Below are 23,991 nucleotides of genomic sequence, written 5' to 3' on the forward strand. Positions count from 1 at the left end.
GAGCTGAGAGGTGAAGTGAGTTTCCCATCGTCTAGACTTAAGGTGACTAGATGTCCTGATTTTATAGGGATAGTCCCGATTTTTGGGGTCTTTTTCTTATATAGGCTCCTATTACCCCCCACACCCTGTCCCGATTTGTCACATTTGCTGTCTGGTCACCCTATCTAGACTAGAGCCAGCGCTGGGAACAGAACCCAGGTGTCCTAGAAGAACATTATTATTTATTTGCGTTGTGGTAGCACCTTGTTAAGCTTAAAGCAATAGGGACAGTTGCATATTTAGCAGCGCGGCCAGGAGGCCTGAGAGAAGGCCCTGAGATTTCCCTCCTCCCCCTCCGGGCGTTGTCCGAATGGCACAGACTTGTCCAGAGTCCTCACGGGATCAAATTGCTCTGAACGCATTGGGCAGCCCGGCACCGTCGACGCCTCGGCCATCAGCACCCCTCTCTCAGTGGGCACCGCTGACTCCATACGCCCCAGGGCCCGGGGCGGGGCGGGCTCTCTTCACTGCTAGCACTGCCAGTGCCAGAAGGGGAAGAGAGGATGCTAACCAGCTGTGTGCGTTAGGCAGCAGATAGAAGTTTCAATTAGGAGTACCCACTGCGCTCTGACTTGGCCACCGGGGGTGGGGGAGGAGGGCATAGAGTGGGGCAGGGGAATGCTGATCCAATGGAACGGGGATGGAATTACCCTCCCTGCATCGAACTCGCCTATAATTATGGTTTCAAGGAGCCATGTCGTCTTGGAAATCTGCTTCAGCAGCAGAGTTTATGCTTCAATGGACTATGACTTTCCATCCCTCAGGATGGGGTAGGGGTAAGGAAGGGGGTGGAATTGCTTTGAAAAACCCCTGTGGTTCAGAGGTTATTGCTAATGTACCGGCTGGATTCTACGTGTGCCGGGAGTGAGGGGGATTGGGGAGTTTCTTGATTAGCTAGGGGGTTGGTTTTTTGGTGATTGACAATGTGCAAAGGCACAAAGAGGTGAGAATCGGCTGTTCCTGTGGTTTCGTATTTAGCTTGTGGTTGCTGCCTAAGCCAACGCTGTGGCTCTTTCCCCCCCGCCACCCCCCGCGTCCTGATAATATGCCCAATTTGGCTTCCCTCTGGACTTAATGTGTTTGGGTTTTTTTTGTTTGGGTTTTATTCCAGATTAAAAAAACTATCCCTGTTACTTTATGCTTAATAAGGACATTCGTCCCCAGGGCATCCTGGGACTGCTGCCCCAATGTTAATTGATCCTCACGATCGCGCCGTGGGAAAAGGGGAATGTCCTCCTATCCTCCTCCTGGCATACAAGGGGTGGAAAGTGCGGGGGATGGGACTGAGGCTCAGAGGAAAAGCGTCTTGCCCAAGGCCAAATAGCTCGTCTGTCAGAGCCCACTTAGGAACCGAGGATACATTTACACTACAGCGCACAAGAGTGTTTCCATTGATGGAGTATGTCTTCAGTACACTTGGACCAGGTCCTGCTTGTGTGCCTTTGTAGTTCTCCTGCCATACCGGTCCATGCTTGGCATGGTTCTGGTTGGAGATCCCACTCCAGGCGTCACGCTGTTTTCCAGTGCTCCGGGGCTTGCACTAGTCTTCTGACCTGCAGCGAGCCCTGTGGTTCCAGCCGGAGCCAGAGTTTCTCACCTCTGCGCGGATTATGATAGTTTGGGTTTTGTCATTTATCTCCCGGTTCTGCCAGTTGCTGTTCGCCTCGTTCTGTGATGCTTGGGGCTCTGGTACGCAAGCGTGACCTTGCGTAATCCCGTTAGGTGTGGTTGGTGGCAGGAGGAGGTGGTGGTGGCCACGGCTGATGGCAGCGTGGTTTTATTAGTGAACCTGCTCCGTCTCAAGTGGCTCTTGAAGGTGGGATAGTTGGTTGCGGGGGGAGATCCATGACTACTCATGTGAATTTAGATTCAGCCCTCTTTGTTGAACCATTTAGGAATGCAAGAAGTGCCAGACTGGATGGGACCCGTGGTCCATTTTGCCAGGATAGTATCTCTGACAGTGGCCAGTACCTGCTGCTTCGGAGTAAGGTGGACAGTCATGTAATAACCTGCCCAAAACATCTTTCAAACCTCCATCAAATTAGGCCTGGGCTACGCATGGTTTTTGTACCGGGGTAACTGTTCTGCTTGGCTGTGTGGCTTTTTTTTTATTGATATAATTACACCAGTACAATTCTTAGTATGAATACAGTTATACTGGTATAAAGATGCCTCATACTGGCATAATTTATTCTCTTTCCCACATAGGAATAAGCTGTACTAGGATAAGGATCTTTATACCAGTATAACGACATCCACATGAAGAGGGTTGCACTGCTGTAGTTAAACCTGTACAACATTTTTGGTGTGTAGACAAGGTCTCAGTAGTCGACTGATTCCCTGACGCAGAAAAACTTTATCTTGCTGCATGTATCCTGTCCTTTGGGGCAGACCCAGGGTATGTCTGTTCTACTGCCTCTACAGTGCTGCTGTACTGACTTAGCATAGCCCTGGTCTACAGTGGAGGGGGTCGATCTAAGTTACGCAACTTCAGCGACGTGAATAACGTCGCTGAAGTCGACATACTTAGATCGACTTACCATGGCGTCTTCACCGCGGTGAGTCGACTGCTGCCGCTCCCCCGTCGACTCCGCCTGCGCCTCTCGCGGCGCTGGAGTACAGGAGTCGACGGGAGAGCGCTCGGGGGTCGATTTATCGTGTCTAGACTAGACGCGATAAATCGATCCCCGCTGGATCGATCGCTGCCCCCCGATCCGGCGGGTAGTGTAGACGTACCCATAGACACTTCCTGTGTCGACAGAAGGGGTTTTCCATCAATGTAGGTAATCCACCTCTCCAAGAAGTGGTAACTAGAATCCTTTCATTGAGCTAGCACCAGGGGTTAGGGCGACCTAACTATGGTGCTCAGGGTGTGAAATTTTTTAACTAGGTCGATCTAAGTTTTAGCTGTAGACTAGGCCCAGGGCCCATTGAAATCACTGGAAAGGCTCCGATCGACTTACTAGTCTTTGGATCGGGTCCTTGTGTTCCTTTTCGGCACGCATTTGAGTGCTCAAACTTCCCTAGCATGGATGCTCTCACAAGTTGAACTTTTAGCTCTGGTTTTTGCTGAAAATGAATTTTGAACCTTGTATTAGATTTGTTAAAATTTGAGGGTTGCCTTGGTGGTTGGTTGCATAAATCATCCAGTCGGGCAACAGGCACGATACCATATGACTTGGAAAACTAATCAGCATCCTGGGGATTTTAAATACTCTCAGCAAACTCAAAGCTGGATAGTCTTGGCAAGCCAGTCAATTGACCAGTCCAATAATCTCAGATGACTGGTCAATTGACACCCTATTGTTTGACCACAGTCAAATATTCCAGCAAGAATGTCCTGATGTAGGCGGCAGCCTATGTTTTTGATTGCATCATGGTGCCATCTGTCATCAAGCCTTCTTAAATGGCTTGATCACGCTGCTACATGCTAATGCCACCTGACGGGGAAAAAAGGTGAACTAATTGAACGTTGAACATCCCGAGTGGCTGGAGTCTTCAACAACAAACGTATCTAAATAAATCTCTTTCTTTGTATACCTGGCCATCAACCCACATGGCGGTTTACAAAGCACATTAAACAACTTAAGGACAAAGTTCCTTCCGCAAAGAGCTTACAGTCTAACCGACTAACGGAAGGGAGTGGGGAGGGGGAGGAGGGTTCACAGTTGTTAAACCTCCTCCCCCAACACAATGAGAAGAGATGCGCAACCATTAAGCTGCTTGGAGATCTGGCCTGCTGCCTGCCTCACATGCGTCTGACCAAGTGGGCATTCACCCACGAAAGCTTATGCTCCAATACGTCTGTTAGTCTCTAAGGTGCCACAGGACTCTTGGTCGCTTTTTACAGATCCAGACTAACACGGCTCCCCCTCTGATACTTGCCTCACATAAGTGCATTTAAAAATGACTTTGCTTCTCTAGTTGCTCTGTGTTTGTTTCACTTTGTTTTTCTTTTGTCACATGGATAACATTCCCTGTTAAATGCTGACTGAACATTGCTAAAAAGGTAATAATCATCATTATCCTTTTTTTTTAGAACTTCATTTCAAAATTTTGCATTTTTCTGAGTTGAAATAACTCATTTCAACAACTGTGTGTTTTGTTTTGTTTTTAAATTAGGCACAAGTAGCTATCTAAGGGTCATCCTGGTGGAGACCATAAAATCTTACTCCTTTTTGTTTTTAAACTGTTGTTACTGTTCTAATAGTGTTTTAAAATATGTGACCATTTTTGACATTATTTGGTCACTCAGTTGACCAGTTATTTTTGGATAGGTCAAACGCCCAACCCTTCACCTGCAGTCTCAAAGCTGTTTCAGGAAGTAATTTACCAGTTTCCAATCATCAATAAATGAGAATTTCGCTTCTTCTTGGCCAGCCAAAAATGAAACGGATCAAATTATTTGCCATGAATTATTTGCTGGTCTTTATTCTCAGTCAGTGCACGGATAGTCTACGGAGCAGAACTGGAGGAGATGAGGGCAGCAGTGAAATGGTAAATTAGAATTTCAGTGTCCTAGAATTCGGGAGGCCTTTGCTTAGATCTGGATCTGTGTTTCATTGGGTCTGTTAAATCCATGTGCACAAACGCGTCTGAGGAGTCTCAGGATACTACAGTGGCATGGGCCACTGAAAGAGCCTCGCTAGTTGATGTACACAATTTCATAATACATGGGTCTTACGCAGCTTTTCATGCTCTATCTAGACCTACTTACTTAAGCAAGTATATAGCTTAGCTTACATTTATTCAGATTCTTAAATGTACATTTTTTCTTATATTGAAAATGGTGAATGACGCATTTCTGATTTGAATGAACTAGTCATTCAGGGTGGGTTGATTTAAATCACCAAGTGGAAAGCCTTGGTTTAAATAATTGATTGGTTTAATTTGGTTTAAATCAACTTTTGCATTTTGTACTTCAGTTATTTTCTAAAGAAAGGTGCATTCTCACTGGTTGATATAACCATTAAAACATGTTGATTTACGACGAAATAGAGCGTTTCCACTAGATTTGGTACGTCTTTTTGCTACCTAAGGGGGCACATTATAACTATGCATTTATTAAAGCAATTATATGGCGTAATGGTTTAGGTTCTTATTAATTTAATTTTATTAAAGTATATTTTTAGTATCTTAGAAAATGGTGAATGCCTTATTGCTTATTCACTAGATAATTAATGTTTTGTTCATGGTTTGTGTCAAGCCTGCATTAGGATGGTAACCTGAATTTAATTATACACACAGAACAGCATATAACATTTATTTGTATTATACCAATCAAGCCCTTAGTACAGTATTTGATGCATTGTGCCATAAAGCTTGACCTCAAAAGTTAGATGTTAGCCCCCTAATTCTTTTTTATATAGAAAAGCAGCCTTTAAATTAAAGTTTTTGGATAGAGATTCAGGGATCCAGCATATTTATATTTTTACTTAAATGCTTTAAGAGTTTCTGAAAAGTTAAGGCCTTAACATATTTTATATGACATTCAGATTTTATTTTAAACAGGTTTATTTTTAAAAAGAAAAATCTTCTTACAATTTAAATAACATGAAAAATGCAATTTAAATTTTAAAAAATCTGTTTTAAAATCCATTTTTTATCCATTTTTATCCACCTGTAGGCATTGAACTGAACTAGTTGAATACATTGAAATGAAGAAAAGTCATTCTCCTCAGGTGGTTGTTTCATTGGGTGAATCTCACTCCAGTGTCTGCATCACAGCTGGCAAGGCACTAACTGGGCTCCTTGGTTGGCAGAGAGACCTAGTACGGAGTGGGCAAGGCTGGGACTCCTTCTCCAGAGCAGGGTGGCGTGGCTTTGTCTACACTACATGAGTTGCGATGGTTTAACTGATGCAAGCTGAACTGATTTTTTTTTTTTAAGCCAGGGTTAAACTGACTCAAGTTCATCTGCATTAGGGGTTTGCACCAGTAGATCAAACAGCTTTATTACAGTAGAGCCTATCGAACCCAGCTGTGCATTGTATGTACCTAGCCCCTGCACCGATGAATTTACAGTCTCAACCGATGAGACGGACAAAGGGTGGGAGGGGAAACTGAGACACGGAGAGAGGAAGTGACTTGCCCAAGGTCACGCAGCAGGTCAGTGGCAGAGCTGGGGCTAGAACCCAGGTCTCTTAGGTCAGTGGTTAGGGCCTCTTGTTTAGTAACTTCTCTAGCCTAGACCAGGCCTGTGTGTGTACCGCTGCTTGTGGTGTCCATGCGTTATAGATGCACAGACGACAGTGCTTGGAAGCTGTCAGACCAGCACCTCTGACCAGCCCAGGCAACCCCCCCCCCCCCCCCAGTGTTTCTCTGTACTTGGGCTTTGATCAGTGGGCCCTTCACCTTGACATTCCTGGGAATGTGCCATCCTCTCATGCAGGAATGTGGCCGGGTGGCTTTGCTTTCTTATCACTGCCCTGACTCCTCTGAGGCGATGCCAGGTGTAACTTCACATTTGGGAGGTACAAGCACGTGCAGTTTAGATTTACCCCAGCGTTACACACCGTGGGAACAGGCACCATGGAAATACCGTAGATTGGTCTCCGTCCCTTCATCTGTAAGCAGAGGACGCTTCTTCCCACCTACTCCATAGCAGTAGGTCACATTCTCCTCCTCTTCCCGGTATGAACCTCTCTGTAGTTCTCCTCCCTTTTTCCCCCAATGGAACGTTTTACTGCCCTACAACTGCTGCCGAAGCAGAAATAGTTTTTCCCGTGCATACTTGGTGCCTTCTGCATGCAGTTAGCACGGTCTGCGGACGGCAGCCGGATTCCATCTGCTGCCGATCATGAGCAAAAGTTTAAAGGTTGGGCCTTTGTGTTTTGTCTGGGCCAAAAAAAAATGTGCAAGACCTTGCCAAATTGGAAATGGAGTTTTAACAGTCGTGTCGACTTGAGGTGTGGTGCGAGCAGGCTGCAGGGGGACGGATCCTGGGGATTTACTCCACCAATCCGGCGCAAAACTTGGCAATGGCTTCTTGTTTTCGTGTATATGTGCACACATCCCAAAGAGCTAATGCCAGTCCTTGCTTTGGACTTGCAGAGTACAGAGCCCAGGAGTCAAATGCGTGTATTAAAATAGAGATCTGGTGGGCCTGACTTTCGGTTACGCTGTGGTCCCTGTAGGCTGTCCTAGCAACGTACAGGGGCTTTCAAGTGGGCAGAACTGGCTCCCTGAGAGTCCCCCACGTGCAGGGCCCCTGCACAGTTTGTGTGGAGCTGGCATAAGCGCTCTGCTCTGGACCTGTGCCTAGTCCCTGGGGGGCCGATTGGGGCTGTGGCCAGAGCGCGCTGCACTACCGCTCTTCTCAGCTTCCCAGGGACTGTATTAGAAGCAAAGAGCAAGTTTGCGTGGCTCTGCGGCTGCTTTTCACAACACGAGCCAGGCAGACCCCTGCATGGTTCCAGAATCCAGGGAGAGCAAAGGTGGCTTACAGGCATCTTCACGCCCCGCCCTGACCTCTCGGCCACTGAGCAGAGCATCAGGTCCTGTTGGCTTTACCTAGGAGGTGTTTTTCCTAGGGAGGAGTTGAGAACTCCGCAGCAGCGTCCAGACCTACCGAGTTTCACTAGTTCTTCCCCAGCTCTCCCCGCTTTTCTGGCTTTCATTTTTAAGTGTGGATTTAGCCCGACGAGGAAGGAAGGAATTTGCTGTCTGCCTCAGTGAGATGGTTGCTGTCTGACTCATGTGCGTTTGTTGATGGCGGTGGTGGTGTTGCTTTTTCAAGAAAGGTCTGCGTGCGGGAGAACGGGCTCGATCCTGCCTCGTGGAGGGCGTGCGTGTGGGTGGGGGTGCGCCCGTGAGTGTGCCGGGCAACGCACGGAGGTGGTGCGGATTTTCAGAAGTGCACCCAAAGGATTTAGGAGCTTAGGGAGGAGAGTCTCAAAAGCATCTAAAACCGTTAGTGGGGAGCACGGGGGGAAACTCAGGGCGTGTCCTGATGGGAGCGCTGCAGCCGTTCCGGTACCCCTGCTAAGCGGCAGGCGGGCAGCTGGATTGGCAGGGTTAGGCCCTTGCGTTTGCAGGGTTTTAGACTGTAAGCTCTTTGGTGCTCATTGTATGTCCGTACAGCACCTAGCGCCGTGCCACCTGCTGTCGCCCTTCAGGTGCTGACCCAGTAGAAACGCCATGACGCAGCCCTCCCGTCCCCTGTCTTTCTGGTCCAGAGCAGACTGACGTCGGTGGGATCCTCTCCGTGGGCTTTGGATCAGGCCCCCAAGGGAGCAGGCGCGCAGGTGGCTCAGCGCCACTCGGAGAGGAGGGATCCACTTAGTGCTGCAGCTTGCGTCTCTGCTCTTGCTCGCGCTGGAGGGCAGCGCCCCTCTCGGCGCTTGGCAGCGGGATCAAGGCTGGGGCTGTGTGCGTAAGCGCTTGGGGAAACCGCCCAAGTTCAGACTGAACCTGTCGTTTGCCCCCTACCCCCGCCGTGCAGGCGGGCACTTGTGGAACCTGTCCCCTCGCCTCCCTGCGGGTGTGTGCTCATGAGACCCATGGTGTCCTCTCCTGCACCATCACCCCGCTACCTGTCCCCTCGCCTCCCTGCGGGTGTGTGCTCCCGATGCAGTGTCCGGTTCCAGGGTCACACATGTTTTCTCAGACAGTCCAGTCGCGTATCGCGCCCAAAGGCGAAGGTATTCTGTCCCAGTGAGGACAGCCTGCATTTCCTCCTCCTCCGTGCACAAAGCAGTCGAAGGAATCTGGTGCAGACTTTCTGGTTCTGTGCACTCTGAGCCAGACCCCGAGGCTGGAAAACTCCAGCCTGAAAGCGAGGGTCGTAACGGAGACCACTCAGCGCCCTTTGCTGGAGCTGTCGCTGCCTGCGTCCGCCACAACAGTCTTGCTCCTTTTTAAACGGTCCTGCCCTGGAGCGGACTAGATGCGTTGGGCAAGGGGTGGGAGAAGGGAAGGGGCGTCGCTCTTGGGGCCTGGGAAGGAAGGATCAGCTGCTGGGAAGGTGGTCAGCGCACAGATGCGTGGGGAAGGGGTCAGAGGGAATTTGGCTCCAGCCCTGCAAAGACACAAGCACTTACTTCACTTTCTGCAAGCGACTCTAATGCATAAAATGTAAGCACTTGCGTGAGTGTTTGCGGGATCGGGGCCTGTGTGAGGATCTGAAGGCAGCTGGACCCATCTGGCTGTTGAATGCCCTGCGGGAAACGATTTTGGTGGGACTTAGTCCCTAGTGGACGCCTGTTGGCATCCCCTTGCCACTGTCCGCCTGAACGCAGAGGTCAAGAGCTGAATTGGCTACAGAGGGGGAGCTCCCCTTCCGCTCCTCAAAGGAGCCCTGTTGGGTCCCTGAGGGTATGTTGCAGCCCCTCCCGGCCCGGGTCGGCAGACTCTGGCTGGTGGGTAGAAAGCGCTTTGAAGCTGCAGCTCTGACTCTGAAGCCTAGGGCTAGCAGCGCATCTGCCTCTCGCTGTCTGTCCGTCCCCTCTCCTGAGTGTTGAGTGTGTTTACAGCTGTGTCATCCATTACACATCTGTCTCTTTTATCTATTTGTCTCCTCTTCCCCTCCCAATGCTGTCCTCTGGACCATGCGCCATCTTTACCACCGTCCTTGTCTTTGGTGTCAATTTCTGTCTTCCCTCCTGGGCAACAGGCCAGCCAGTAAAAAGCACTCTCGCCTGCCCAGGTAAGATGGGGCTGGGGGCGGGCTGACAGAATCCCATTCTTTTGTGGTGCACTCGCTTTGTCAAAGCCCCTGTGTTCAAAGTGAAGGTAGATTTGGTGTCAATCAGCTCTCATGTAAATGTCCTCCTGGCCTTTCTTCTGCCATTTTATGTTGTCCACAAAAAAACCAACAACCCCCCCAACCTGGCTGGCTCAAGGGGGACCAGGGAAGGGAAAATGGGGTCTTTCACCTCTAGGGTCCTGGTACTAATGTGGCATCAGATCGGGAGAACTGGCTGGCCCGGGGATATTGGGGAATGGAATATGGGGCCTTCCCCCATAGGGTTCTGTAGGGTGCTGTCTCCAGTATGCCACCAGGTTGGAGGGAGTGGCTGGCTCTAGAAGATTGGGGAATCAGATATGGGGCCTTTCCCCTATAGGGTCCTGGTTCCAATTTGGCACCAGATCTGGGGGAACTGGCTGACTTGAGAGGTGGGATATGGGGCCTTTCCCTTCTAGGATCCTGGCTCCAGTCTGGCCCCAGGCTGGGGGCAGTAGGGTACTAAGGTCTTGTCTTCACTGCAGTTAATTCAGGTGTTGCCCCAATCTCGAATCCTGCCCTCACTCGAGTACCGTGGTGCTATGAACTCACATTGGCTGGGACAGGTTACACTCGAGATAGCGCTGCTGCCTGTTTTCCCGAGTGGCTGCTCTCCCTCAAGCTGGGCTAGGTAGAGAGGCGTCAGCACCAGGGTAGATAACTCGAGTGAACTCTCCCCTTCGCCATGGGTCACGGCTGCAGGTCGCCCGGCGGCTTGCGGGAAGAGTTTGTTGGGACTCCGTCCAGTTCCAGCTGGGTAGGTGTGCCCACAGCATGCCGACCCACCCCAGCAATAGGCATTAGGCAGAGAGAGCTGGCCAGGACCGAGCGGGCCGTGGAGTGGGAGTAGGAGAGTTCTGGGAAACTTGCAAAGCCAGTGCTGTTGTACCTCTTCCCGCCTTGGTCTGCAGGGCTCTCAATCCAGCCCCCGCCCCCATCACAGAACGGCCGGGAATAGCAAGAGCACCAAAAATAAAAAAAGAAAGTAACTATCCATTGTCTCTCATTCATTCCTCGCTGCTTCATGTTCTCTTCTTCCATCAGCCCCATTGCAGCCTGGTAAGCTCTGACGCTGACCTCCTGTGCAGTGCGTGTGGTTTGCATGAGCGCATCTCTCTGTTGTTCGTCATGTTCTGTGGAAACCAAACGCTTCCCATCCCTCCGGGGTTAACAGACACGTGGGTTACATGGCGTAGCGCCCTCCCTGGGACTCTGGCTGTCTCTGCTCGAGGCCGCTTTTGGCGGTGGGGAGAAGGGTCCTTCAGCTCCAATTCTGGCCCAGCGCCCTGGGGGAAACAGACAGCGATCGCTCGCCGTGAGAGCTACCGCTGGGGCTTGCTGCGTCCTTAGAAGGAGGCATCTTGTAAGTGGAAGGATGAGTCTTGTTCCTCCATGACTGTTTCCGTCTCATTCCCTTCAGGTTAAGCAGCCTGTCTTCACTGGGCGATTCGGCTACAGGACGCAGGTCTCCAGGGCACCGCCGCCAGCCGTCTGACTGCACTGAAACGACAGGTAGCCTTTACTTCTCTCCTCCCCGCTCTGTGTTGCTATGACAGCAGACTCGGGGCTGTACCATCTGGCTGCCGTGCCTACATCTCTGCCCCCCCATCGCCGTTATCTCTCGGCACCTCCCAGTTGTGACAGTCTTGATCCCCCCGGGAGGTGGGGCAGGGCTTGTCTGCCCACTGGGTGCATGAGGAATTCTGAGGCCCACAGACGGGAAGTCACTTGCCCAAGGTCGCGGCAGCAGAGCAGGGAACAGAACCCAGGTTGCCCACGTCCCGGGTGAGCGCCCTGACCACGGGAGCGTCAGGCACGCAGGTGAAGCTGTCCGGAAGGTCATGATGCAGGTGGCCGGAGGCTTTGGCACGTGTGTCTCTGCGCAGCGTGAAGCTCCTGTTATCAGACTCGGAGATTATAGGGCCAGAAGGAACGTCTAGTCGGGCCTCTTGCAGCACCCAGGCCAGACAGTTTCACCTGGTGATTCCTGGACTGGACCCGTAACGGCTGATTGAGCCAGAGGGCGTCATTTTCTAGAAAGAAACGTTCGATCCCGAGTAAGCTCTGGAGTTGGGGAAGGGCAGGCTGGGAATGACATTGTGGGGTAGGGGCATCCTCATGAGCCATCAGCTGTTCTAGTCTTTGTGGGTTTGAACGGCTCACCTGCCCTTTACCGTGATGGGGGGAGTCATGGGGGATAAAATGATGTTTTCCAGGCCTGTGATAATTACCCCTTCATATGGGGCTACTTACACCTTTCGTCTAGGGTAGAATTGGGAACTGAGAGTTGGGACCCCAGGAATCTATTATTATCTCTGCCACTGATTGCCTGCCAATTGCTGCCCTCCCCGTGCCTCGGTTTCCCCATCAGTAAAATGGGGACAATGACATTCCCCTCCCTTGTGAAGCACTTGGAGATCTGCGGATGAAAAGTGCTAGGTTAGAGCTAGCGGGGATGACAACGATGGTTCTGGTTACGATTCCAGTTGCCCAAGCAGTGAAGAGAGAAGAGTGGCCTTGTAGGTGTGGATGTGGAAAGGGTGTTGCAGCGCCCTCCCTGTTTTGGCATGTGCCACCCCAGTTCCCACTGGAGGGGCAGTCCCCCTCCTGCACTGTGAGTTGCAGTCTAGCCCTCACTCCTGCTGCATCAGGTTGGTCCCTGTACCCTAAAAAGGGGAGGAGAAAATCTTTAGAACAGAGCCGTGCGTACGAGAGCAGCGGTGACACGGGGCCAGGCCCTTGCCCTGAAATGCTTCTGCAGCGCTGGAACAAAGCTTGCAGGCCGTGATCCTAGATTAGCCCCAGGGCCGGGGTATAACTGCAGAATGGGCTGCAGAGCACGCACTGTCTGCAAGAATCGGCCAACACAAAGGCACGAGGTGATGCAGGACTGTCTGGCGCCAACGCCAGTTGCTGATCTTGGAAAGGGAATGGCTGTCTGCCTAGAGCAGTGGTTCTCAACCAGGGGTACACGTACCCCTGGGGGTATGCAGAGCTCTTCCAGGGGGTCCATCAACTCATCTAGATATTTGCCTAGTTTTCCAACAGGCTACATAAAAAGCCCAAGCGAAATCAGTGCAAACTAAAATTTCATACAGACAATGACTTGTTTAGACTGCTCTGTGTGCTATGTGCTGAAATGTAAGCACAATATTTATATTCCAATGGATGTATTTTATAATTAGATGGTAAAAAGGAGAAAGTCAGCAATTGTTCACGAACAGTGAGCTGTCACACTGCTGTATTTTTAGGTCTGATTTTGTAAGCAAGTCGTTTTTAAGTGAGGTGAAACCTGGGGGTACGCAAGACAAATCAGACTCTTGAAAGGGGGACAGTCGTCTGGAAAGGTTGAGAGCCACTGGCCTAGAGGAAGGATTACTTGGTGGCTAACGCACTGGACTGGGATTTGAGACTTTTCAATCGACATTCTCTTTCTGTGCGACTCCAGGCGAGTCACTCAAGGTGCCTCAGTTTCCCTGATCTATAAAATGGCTCTGATGCGTTCCTCTCTAAGGGGGTACTTGGTGGCTAAAAGCTCAGGAGGCGTTCGGATCCTATGGCAGTTCGGGGGAGGGGATATAATAATCTACCATTGATGAGTGAGGCTCCAAAAGGCTGGATTAATTGAAGGGAACAAGAAGGAGTGTGGTAAAGGGGGGAGAATGTGGGAACAGCAGATCGTTTAATACAGGAACCAAAAGAGGGTGTAGCCAGACGCACTGACCATTCTCTTCGTGGGAGACCTGTTGTCTGAGTCTGTTACCCTAAGGTCCCTGTACACCATGCTGGCAGTATAAGGGACCTAAAAGTGAGTGCAGATGAGTTACGCACACTTTAAGTTTCCTTTACACTGCCACAGCACTGTAAAAGGGGCCTTAGAGTGAGAATGAGAATTGGGGGTCTCACGGCTCTGACCGTGGGGGGATGGTGAATATGGCAGACAGAAATTCCTGTTTGTGGGCTCAGCGGCAACAGTACTTATCTGCCATATGAGATTAGGTAAATAGGGCCCGATCCTGCCTCCGTGTTGGTTGGTTTGCCACTTTGAGACTGCACGTTTGTAAGTTACTTCCTTCCTCTGCCCAAAGAGCAGTGTGAGTACAGCTGCTAGGAACTGATTTTATTTACACGCACGCCCACGCGCGTGCACAACACACACTCACGTGCCCCTTACTTTGTGGCGTCTCTGTCACTTGTGCAAAATCGGGTCCAATTTCTTACTTCCCCGCCCCTCACCTTTGTGTCATTAGTTGCATTTGTGCAAAATCGGGCCTGATTTTTCTCCTGCCCCGACCTCATGTGGTCACTTACACCTGTGCAAAGTGAGTGTCACAGTCCCTGGTGTAATGTGAGTGCAGAATCCGGAGTCTTTTGTACGCTCGCATTGCACAGGCGAAGACACGATGGAAAGGAGGATCAGGCCCTGTTTCTTTTTCTGAACCAGACCTCAGCCACTCAAGAATGATGTCAGCGTTACATGCGCTGCGGTGAACAACAGAAGCTGGGTCACTCGATGGTCACTAACAACATCTGCATTCCTACCCGCGACAATGAGCGTAATCGCATCGCTGGCTTTCCAGGCGGGGGAAAGGAGCCAGAGATAGCCTAGACAGGACCTAATGGATCTTTTCGATCTATCCCTGTGTCGTATGTAGCAGCAGCCTGCGTGGTATCTAGGGGCTGAAAGGCAGCTGGTATCAGAGCATGGGATTTGAACAAACCTCTCCGGGGACACTGCAGCCTTAAAAGGGAATGGAGCCACTGACATCGAGAACCCAGGCGTCCTGGTGCATCGTGCTTTGCTTTATTATCTATCCTACTCCCCTCTCCTGGGCTCTCTCCACAGCAAGAACATCTCTGCTGGTGATCTCCAGCATCGCGTTCAAAAATCTTTTCTCAAGCCCCGCCCAAATCATGAGCTTGACATGAAAAGTCATGGGATTTTGTTAACAAAGAATTAATTTCAGGGGCGTGGGGTTTTTGTTGTTCGTTTGCCTTCTGTTTCCTGGGCCTTAGTCTTCCCCTGGCCTCAGGGAACGAACAGTAGCCATGGGCCATCTGGAAATTGGAGCCCCAACTAGCCTAGAGCATAGATTTAAACTCCAGCTTCTCATGCCTCGTTTGTTTTTTCCCCCCGCCCTGCTGAAGGTTTGGTCCAACGGTGTGTCATCATCCAGAAGGATCAGGATGGCTTTGGCTTCACTGTCAGCGGGGACCGGATCGTCCTGGTGCAGTCTGTCCGGCAAGGTGAGCGGCTACTCTGTCCCCCCTTCTTGGGGGCCCATGGATGTTGGTGTATGAATGGGACTCCCCTAGTTCACTTGGCCCCCAGCCCCTCTCTGGCCCCAGGATGGGTTGGGAGAGAGGAAAAGGGGGATCCCTCTTTGCAAAGCCTGTTGGATCAAGAGAGGGCAATTCTGGAGGATGAAGAGGAGCTAAGCTGTGTGAGGGCATGGTTGGGATGGCGGTAGGGGGACTAGACAGGAGTCTTGATTCTGATCAGCTTGGCCACCCGGAGGTGGGAATTAACCCAAAATCGGCTCCCGAGAGCAACAGCCAAGTTCCCATGTTGCGCCATCTCTGCTCTCCGGGCAGCGCCAGGTTAACCACCGTGCTCTACCCGGTTGTTACATAATCGCAGCTGGTGGCTGACTAGGGGTGCAGGGAATTCCCCTTGTAGCTGCCCTCAGCAAACACACAGTCAGCAACAAGCAACAGAGGGTCCTGTGGCACCTTTAAGACTACCAGAAGTAGTGGAGCATAAGCTTTCGTGGGTGAATGCCCACTTCGTCAGACAGTCAGCAACTTTCACTCTGGGCTGCGGAAGCGCTCTAGCTTTGTGCTGTCTGATGGTGTCGAGGGGAAGTAGGGCTTGAAGCAACGATTTCAATAGAGAACGAGCTGCTCTTATTACAAACTGACGCCTTCCTTCCCCCCCGCCAAAATAAGGCTAACACTCAGGCCAGGAAAAATTCAGATAGATAAGGGAGGAAAAGTCCTACAGATTTAAAGGGACAGAGTCAGATAAAAATCAAACCCCTTATTTTGCAATGGGATCTTCATGGGGAGACCCCTGCATCGACCCCAGTGACTTCAACAGGACTTTGGGCGGGCATAGATTCCATATGCATGAATCCAATGGCAAGTCCCAAATATTTGAATAAAGAACAGCCAATGTGCCTGATTCCCCACAGCCCCGCTCCTTGTGCAGTCACTTATACTAGTGCAAAGTGAGCCGGATTCTCTAGTGCCCTGTCCCTGGCAGTCGCCCACTTTGTGCTGGGGTAAAAGACCACCCTGGGTGCAGTGCTGCAGGGACTCCCGTCTGCCCCTCCGCTCTGACTTGCGTTGCCTGTAATGAGAGATCATTAAAGCTGAAAAGAATCTTTAATTGACTTTCCTTCTTGGCCTTTTTCTTATTTGCTAGTCTCTCCGTTTGGAATTGAACCTCATGGAAACGTTTCCTCTTCGGCCTGGCTTTAGCAACAGAGAATTTTTCAGTATATTTAAACTTTTAACAGTTGCATTAAAGAAGGGGAGACTGGCAGGGGAAGAGCTTAAATAGTAATGCTACTTTTACCGATGCTTAGGCCCCAATCCTGCAATTGGATCCGAGTGGACAGACCCTCTTGCCTAGACAGAAGCCCTAAAGGAGAACCACCACGTGGCAGATGGTAGTCCCATTGCTTAACGCACTTGGATATTAGTGATGAGGTCGATATAAGAACCTCCACACAGGAGGAGGGAAAACCTAGATTTTGGACCCTAACGTCTCCTTATGCTGTTCCGGGGCCGGTGTCAAATCCCCTGGTGCCTTGTGCGAGCGCGGTGGATGTTTTCATGTTGCTGGGGCTCTGCTGTTATTTACGGTAACTCCCTTCTTCTGCCTGTTGCACTGCAGGAGGTGCAGCCATGAAGGCCGGGGTGCAAGAGGGTGACCGGATCGTCAAGGTGAGCGGCGAGCCCCGAGCCGAGGCTTCCCCAGGGTGTTCCCTTGTGCTTAGCTCTGTGGGCCAGCGCTGGGGCTGCATGCCTGAGGCTGTCTGTCTCCTCTTGCAGGTCAACGGCACCATGGTGACAAACAGCTCCCATCTCGAAGTGGTGAAGCTCATCAAATGTGAGTAGGTAGAAGGGGTGAATGGGGCCTTTCCCCGCCAGGTCGCTGGTTGGAGGCCCGCCTCGGTCTCTAGTGGCGGAGAGTTTTGAAATGGCGTCTTGTGGAAAGGGTTGGGGCCCTGAGGCTAAGAGCAGAGCAGCGAGGGCAGGGACCAAATGAGCCCGGCACACTGAGCTCTCTTCTCCACCCGAGAGGCAGGGGATCCTGCAGGATGGGGGTGAGGCGCGCTGGTGTGCACAGCTGTGCCTGCCCCATGCGTAAATGGGGGCGTCCGGTCTCCCGGGTGGAAAACACCAGCAATCCCATGTTTCAAAAGTGCTTAACGTAAAATGTCCTGCTTGGAGAGCTTTGTTGACTGACACCGCTGGGAAGGGGAGTCATTTGCAAGCTGCAGCGGCCACTACAGCCAGATCTCTGCGGCTTCCCGTTCTGGTTGTTACAGGAGGAGCTGTTTTGGAGAACGTCACTTCCCAGCCCTTCCCTGAAGGGGCTTCCAAGAACAGCTTAACCCTTCCCTGGCCGATGTGGTCATTCCGCTTCCCACCCTGCGTTACAATGCTCTCTATTTATCCATCGGTCTGCGTCAGGGGTTTATGCTGCGGCCCGTCACCATAGCGGCTGGGCAAATAGCCAATAGTGAAGTCTCCAGTGGACTTCATGGGATGTCTGGCTCTTCTCCTGTGGGGAGGTAAACGCCCTGCCTGAGGTGGACTTAGGGTGACCAGACAGCAAGTGTGAAAAATCGGGACGGGGGCGGAGGGTAATAGGAGCCTATATAAGAAGAAAACCCAAAAATCGGGACTGTCCCTATAAAATCGGGACATCTGGTCACCCTAGGTGGGCTTTTGGTTTGGTTGGCTGGTTTGTTTGTTTCAGGTTTTGTGGGTACGGGGGAGGGCATGGCGGTGTCCTCCTCGCTATGGTGAAGAGGAAGGCTTTGCAGCGTCTCCTAAAGGCGATCCGACTCCGGATTCGCCCCATCTCCCCTGGTCGCCCATTTCATAGCAAAGTCTCCTCCCCCGGGAATGCTTTGACCCTCGCTCTCATGCCCGTCGTCTTGCGTTTTGTGATGTGCATCGTCCCAGAGGAGCACCGTTGTCGCCGCAGATCGTAGAGTGAAGTTCAGTCTTGGAACGTAGCTGGGGCTTGACCCAGTTGTTGCTTCGACGATTAGGACCGAGACCTTAAACGGGCATCGGGAGCAGCCTGAGGGCCAGTGGAGGGATTGGATCTTGGGTCTGATGTTTTCACAGTGGCTTAAGCCAGGGGGAAGGTGAGGGATGCATGGGCCACTGGGGCCAGCTCCTTGCCTGGGAGGGTGGGAGGAGATTCCTAGCAAGCTGGAGGAGGTGGAAGAAGGTGTTTTAGACATTGATCCTCCCCGGACATCCAGGCTTGGTGAGGACTCAGACCAGGACCCTGAGTCTTCGCACAGCCTTGCTGGTCGGGGGCTGTCCTCCTTCAGTGCGTGGTGGGAACACGCCTATAACATGCACTCGAATGTAGAGACCGTACTCTGGCTGCTGGAGATCTCAAGTGTAGCCGAGCAAATAGAGCACTGGACGGAGACCTGGGTTCTATTCGCCACTCTGCCACTGGCCTGCCGGGCAGCCTTGGGCAAGTCACTTCCCCGCTCTGTGCCTCAGTTTCCCCATCTGTCAAATGGTGATGATGATATTGACTTCCTTTGTACAGCTCTTTGAGGTGTATGGATGAAGAGCACGAGATAAAAACTAGGGATTAGTATGTGCCTTGGCTGATGCAGCCTCTCCTGGGTACGCTTTACGAAGGCTCCTGAGACTGGGGGTGTACTGTACTCCTGCTCTGTAGAAGGGGCAGTGGGCTAGCGTCTGTGAACTGAATTAAACCCGAATGCTCCGGTTAGCTGGTCTACACTGAAAACCTACATCGGCATAGCTGTCTCTCAGAGGTGTGAAAAATCCAGCCCCCGAGAGACGTAGCTACGTCGACCTAACCCCCGGTGTGGACAGCAGTAGGTTGATGGAAGAATTCTTCCGGCCCCCTCGCTACCGCCTCTGGGAGAGGGGGATTCCCTATGCCGAGGGGAGAGCCCCTCTCCTCGCTGTCGTGAGTGTCTACACTGAAGCGCTGCAGCAGTGCAATTGTTGCACTTTCAGGGTAGACGTACCCTTAAGATCAGCTTCGGTTGCAGCTCCATCTGTTTCGGAATCCTGCGTCGTGGATTTGGGGTTGGGGTGGGGGAGGCAGTGATCAGTTCTCTTCTAGCTGCCGTGATTCCCCGGTTTTAAATCCTCATCAACTGGCTAGTTATAAAGTGGGTCTCTCTCCACCTGCGCTCCTTTTCTTCTCCAGCCGGCGCCTACGTCGCGCTGACCCTCCTGGGGTCTCCTCCTCCCTCAGTGGTGCTCTCCGGCCCTCAGCAAGACGTGAGCGTATCGGGGGCGCCCGGGATTGCACCCCTGTGCCCCCCGCCGCCTCCCCCGCCTCCGTTGCCTCCACCGCAGCGCATCACAGGACCCAAACCGTTGCAGGTAACCGGGCGGCGCGGCGCTCCCACGGGTGGTTCGTCCTGGATCTCCCAGGGGGATGGGAAAGCGGGGGTCGTCACTCTCCTGCGCTGCTCCACTTTGAGGGGTGGGGGTGAAAGATGGGGAGGTGAAAGCAAAGCTCTGTCCGTCCCCTCACTCTGCCCACGTCTGTTCCGAATCGCAGGACCCAGAAGTTCAAAAGCACGCGACTCAGATCCTCCGCAACATGCTGAGACAGGAGGAGGCCGAGTTACAGGTACGCTGCGCCGCCTGTCTCCTCCCTGTGGTGAGCCACGCTGGAGCAGACCTCTGCCCTGTCTAGCTCGCCGCTAGGCAGCTTTGCTTATAATGGAGCGGACTATTGCTCCTCCTAGTCCAATCTTTCCTCCTGACATGTTGGATCAGACCAGTGGGCCATCTCCTCTGATATCTTGCCTGTAGCAGAGAAGACAACCACCTAATCTCATCCTTCCTGCCCTGCGGATCAGACCTCCGCTCCATGTATTCCAGGCTCCTGCCTCCGTCCGTGACATGACTGGCGTTTCCAAGGAAGAGGAACCCTCTCCTGAGCGTGAGGCCAGTTGTACAATGTTTGGGGGAAGAGAGGTGTATTTCCTTCCTCCTCCCCCTGGCCACCAGCTGATGCCCTGCAGCAGCAGGTGCGGTCCCATCGAAGCTGCACCGGGGTATTGATCAGAGCCATCCATCCCTCACCTGCTTTATGTCTTTTTTTTTTTTGTAGCCCCCACGCCGCGCTCTGCACCCCGTGCCTGTTCCCCTCCCTGCGTGGCTGGCTGTAACCTCGTTCCCCTTCTTGTCTCCCCGCTCAGCGGTTCTGCGAGGTGTACAGCCGGAACCCCGCCACCACGCTGGAGGAACGGATCGAGGGGGCGCGCAGAAGGGTCAGCCAGCTGCAGCTCAAGATCCAACAGGAAACAGGCAGCTCAGTGGTACACAAGAGGAGTCCTTACTTCCTGGTTCTAATTGTCGTGTGACTCCTCCCCCGCCCCCGGACACTCCACCCTCCTTAGAAGTTGGTGCCAGGGGAAGCCTGAACTGGGTTTAGTCCCGTTGTGGAGATGGACAAGCTGAGGCGTGCCTTCGCGCAGTGTGAAATCTCCCAGAATGCACTGCCTCTGGGGGCTGAGCCGTGAACTGTGGGGATAGGTACCCAGAGGGCATTGAGGCTGAAATGGGTTAGGTGAAGGCTTGAAACCAGTTCAGCCGGGCTAGTGAGGACGCGCGGCATTGTTTGTACATGAACTGGTTGAACATCCCTCCCCCCTGTGCAACCTATTCTGGGGTTCCCTTCCCAGCTCTTCCACAGACTCTGTGTGACAGCTTCATATCCGCGGAGGTGCCGAGAGCCCCTCTTGAAATGGAAGGAAGCTGGTCCTCCCCCTTTCTAGATCAGGCTCTTTCCGTGCCTCAGTTTCCCCACCTGTAAAGCAGGGATAACAACACTGACCCCTGTGTCTCCTTCAGTTGCAGGATTTGGGGCGGCCGTGCTGCAATTCCGGCTCAGCCAGTCTCCGGGGGACGGAAGGTGAGTCGTGCTGTCGTTCCCAGGCAGCTACGCATACCCGTTGCTACCGTCCGTCCGCCCGCCCTCGCAACAGATGATTGGTCTGGGCGGCTTCGGCTTGCGGTGCCTGTGCAGCTCCTTGTCTCCGGACGCTGTTGCCATCCCAGGCATTCGACAAGCTTTGCTCGGACCGGGTGCGATGAGGGCTTCAGTTCGAGGCTGGGTTGATCCTTATCGGCTGTGATAGTGTCTCTCCAGTGCAGATGGGAAGCTACGAGCATTCTAGCTCTCCCCATTCAGGAGTTCCTCGCATTGGGAAATTACCCAGAAGTCTTTGTTCCCAACAGTCACACTCTGCGTGCTATAGGATAGGGACTCCAGGTCTCCCAGAATGCACCGGTGCAGGGTCACTTCAGTTCTGCCCAACGGCATTGCTATATGGGATATGTCGTAAAAAGACATGAGTGTTTGCAGCCAGCACCCCTGTGACGGCCACCTGGCTCGGCGTAGATAAACGCTGCACATATCTCTGTTCTCCTCCACCCCAGTGTCCGTTGTAGAGCTGGACGGGAAGTTTTCGACAAAACATATTTTCACCGGACAATGTGGATTTGTTGAAACCGTAACAGTTTGTGGGAAAGGGTTGGTTTCAACCAATTTCCTGTTTTTGGCGGGGGCTGGTGGGGGGATTCAAAACGAAAGGTTCCATTTTCCACTTCGAAACGACGTTTTGTTTTGAAATTTCAGTTCATTTGTCGTAAAAGAATTTTTTAAAAAGGTTGAAATCGAAATGAGACGGCTCAGAAGTATTGAAAGAAAAGGTGTTGACTGACCCGAGCTGAATTTTATTTTATTTTTGTTTTGCGGAAATGTTAGAGATTTCAACTTTTTGGCCCCATTTGGAAGGGGACTTTCTTTTTTTTTTTTTTTTTTATGGCAAATTTTTGTGGGATGGGAAAACCATCTCCTGCCTCGCTCTAGTCCGCTGCTCTCTGCCTTTTCACGCTCGACACATCCCGTGTGGCTCCCGCTCTCTCCTCCTTCGCCGCCCAGGGTTGCTTTCCCATCTTGTGCCCAGCAGAGCTCCGGTCTCGAAGCCTGTAGGACTAGTTGTGTTTGCCTGTGGCTTTCTGGTTTCCTTTGCCTCTGCCCCTTGCCTGGGATTCTAACGAGCCGTCGTCCCCGGTAAAGACCAGAGCTCCTCTTCCCTCGTCAGAGGCCGAATTGGGGTTGCACGAACCCTCCTTAAACATTCTCAGTCTGATTCTCTTGTGGGGTCTCGGCCAGTCCACAGATCCGCCCCTCCTGTCATCAGAGGAGAGGAGACGGCAAAGGGAACGTGGGGCGGTGGATCCACAGTCTAGACAGAGGGTGCTTACTGAGGGCTGCTGAGCCCTGTCCTGCCCCCTCTCCCATCGCTCGGTGTCTCCTTTGCCATGGTTCCTCCGGTAGGGTTTAATTTGACCTCCATCTGCGTCTCTCCTCTGTTCCCAGGCCGCCTCTCTCTGGACTCTCAGGATGGCGACAGCGGTTTGGATTCGGGCACTGAGCGGTTCCCTTCGGTGAGCGAGGTGAGGGCTCGCGGCTCCAGGGCTAAGGGCCAGGTCCATTTTGCACGTAGAAAGCTTCTGCCCCCCAAATGTCTGGCACTCGCTGAGTATGGCGGGTTGGAAAAATCAGACATCATTTAAAATCAGTCTAATCGAATCTGGGAATCCCAGACCCTACAGTCCCCAAATCAGGATCCTGGAGTTCTTGCAGGAGGGGGGGCCCTGCAGGCAGAGTGAAGGTTGCTTGGGCGCCGTTGGATGTCTTGTAAGTGCAGCCGTCACTCTGAAGGTCCTGGGGTTTCTAAGACTCGGGGTTTAGGATCATTGCAACATCCCTGTGAAGTCTCTTCCTGTTCAATTATTGATCCATCCTCTCAGCCTTCACCTCCATCCTAACAGAGGGTAACGCTTTCCAGAATGTCCAAAGGCCAGAGTTTTAAAGGTATTTAGGTGCCTAGCGGGAGTGTCAGTGGATGTTGGGGGCTCAGACGCTTTTGAAAATCCCCATAGGTGCCGAAACACCTTTAAGAATCTTGTCCTAAGTCGGAAATTTCCCCCTTAGTCTTTTTGGTCTGGGACTTATAGAGTCACAGATTGTCATGGCACTTCGATCCCTGGCCCCAGGAGTTTGCAGTGTCAATAAGACCAGCCAGACGTGGGTGGGGAGGTGTCTGCAGGTTACTACTGAGAAGAGCAGAGGCGTCCGGGGCAGCGTGGGGGTAGGGTGACCAGACAGCAAGTGTGAAAAATCGGGACAGGGGCTGGGGAGTAATAGGAGCCTATATAAGAAAAAGACCCAAAAATCGGGACTGTCCCTATAAAATCGGGACATCTGGTCACCCTACATGGGGGAGGAAGTTGAGCCTGGGAGCGGGAGCCAGGTGTGCGCACTGATCTAATGCAAACTGGTTTAGAAATTGATTTGTTAATTTGGTGCCCTCCCTGCCCCGCATTTGGACACGCTGTTGAGTCGGTTTAGATGTTGGCCTGGGTCTTTGGTGTGGCCGCTGGTCCCTTGGACCTGGGAAGCATGTGAGTCAAAACAGGGTCTGGCGCTGCTTTCGTCCCTGGGGGTTTCCCTGCGGCCCCCGTCTCGGTTGCTAATGTCGTGAGGTGGTGGTTGTCCTGAGCAGATCTCTCTGAACCGGAACTCCGTTCTGTCCGACCCCGGCCTCGACAGCCCGCGCACCTCCCCGGTCATCACCTCCAAGATGTTCCAGCACCATCGCCGCCAAGGCTCGGACACGCCCTTCCTGCCCATCGCGGAGCAGGTGAGGGGGGGGAGTGGCTGGGCCTGGGGCACGCTCCCTTGTCCAGCTCTGTGGAGTTGGGTCTGATTGACAATGACAGGCTGTAGCCGGTTCTGCCTAGGGCTGTGATCACATCAGGGGTGGGTCTGAGCAGCACCCAAACTGCTGCAGGGGATGGGGTGCGGGGCTTCTTGGGGGGCGCTCTCTGCAGGGGGTCAGTGCTCACCCCATGGCACAGTGTGCTGCAGGGAGTGGGGTGTGGGGCTCCTTGGGGGGC

The 23,991-nt window shown here is 52.4% G+C and overlaps 1 protein-coding gene across 1 annotated transcript in view; it reads left to right on the forward strand.

Moving 5' to 3' along the window:
- LOC113407584 (rho guanine nucleotide exchange factor 11-like) overlaps positions 1 to 23,991 on the forward strand; it is a 48,839-nt gene that overhangs the window by 24,575 nt on the left and 273 nt on the right. The window contains exons 2-12 of the mRNA XM_026656232.2: positions 9,652 to 9,684; positions 11,183 to 11,274; positions 14,911 to 15,009; positions 16,664 to 16,713; positions 16,822 to 16,879; positions 19,214 to 19,392; positions 19,574 to 19,645; positions 20,220 to 20,339; positions 20,875 to 20,935; positions 22,409 to 22,485; positions 23,598 to 23,735. Of these exons, the coding sequence (XP_026512017.1) occupies positions 9,652 to 9,684; positions 11,183 to 11,274; positions 14,911 to 15,009; positions 16,664 to 16,713; positions 16,822 to 16,879; positions 19,214 to 19,392; positions 19,574 to 19,645; positions 20,220 to 20,339; positions 20,875 to 20,935; positions 22,409 to 22,485; positions 23,598 to 23,735 (979 nt within the window). The remainder of the gene's footprint in view (positions 1 to 9,651; positions 9,685 to 11,182; positions 11,275 to 14,910; positions 15,010 to 16,663; positions 16,714 to 16,821; positions 16,880 to 19,213; positions 19,393 to 19,573; positions 19,646 to 20,219; positions 20,340 to 20,874; positions 20,936 to 22,408; positions 22,486 to 23,597; positions 23,736 to 23,991) is intronic.

The sequence above is a fragment of the Terrapene carolina genome, unplaced genomic scaffold, assembly GCF_002925995.2.
Source record: "Terrapene carolina triunguis isolate 2854851 unplaced genomic scaffold, T_m_triunguis-2.0 Scaffold227, whole genome shotgun sequence".
In the NCBI taxonomy this organism is placed as follows: Eukaryota; Metazoa; Chordata; order Testudines; family Emydidae; genus Terrapene; species Terrapene triunguis.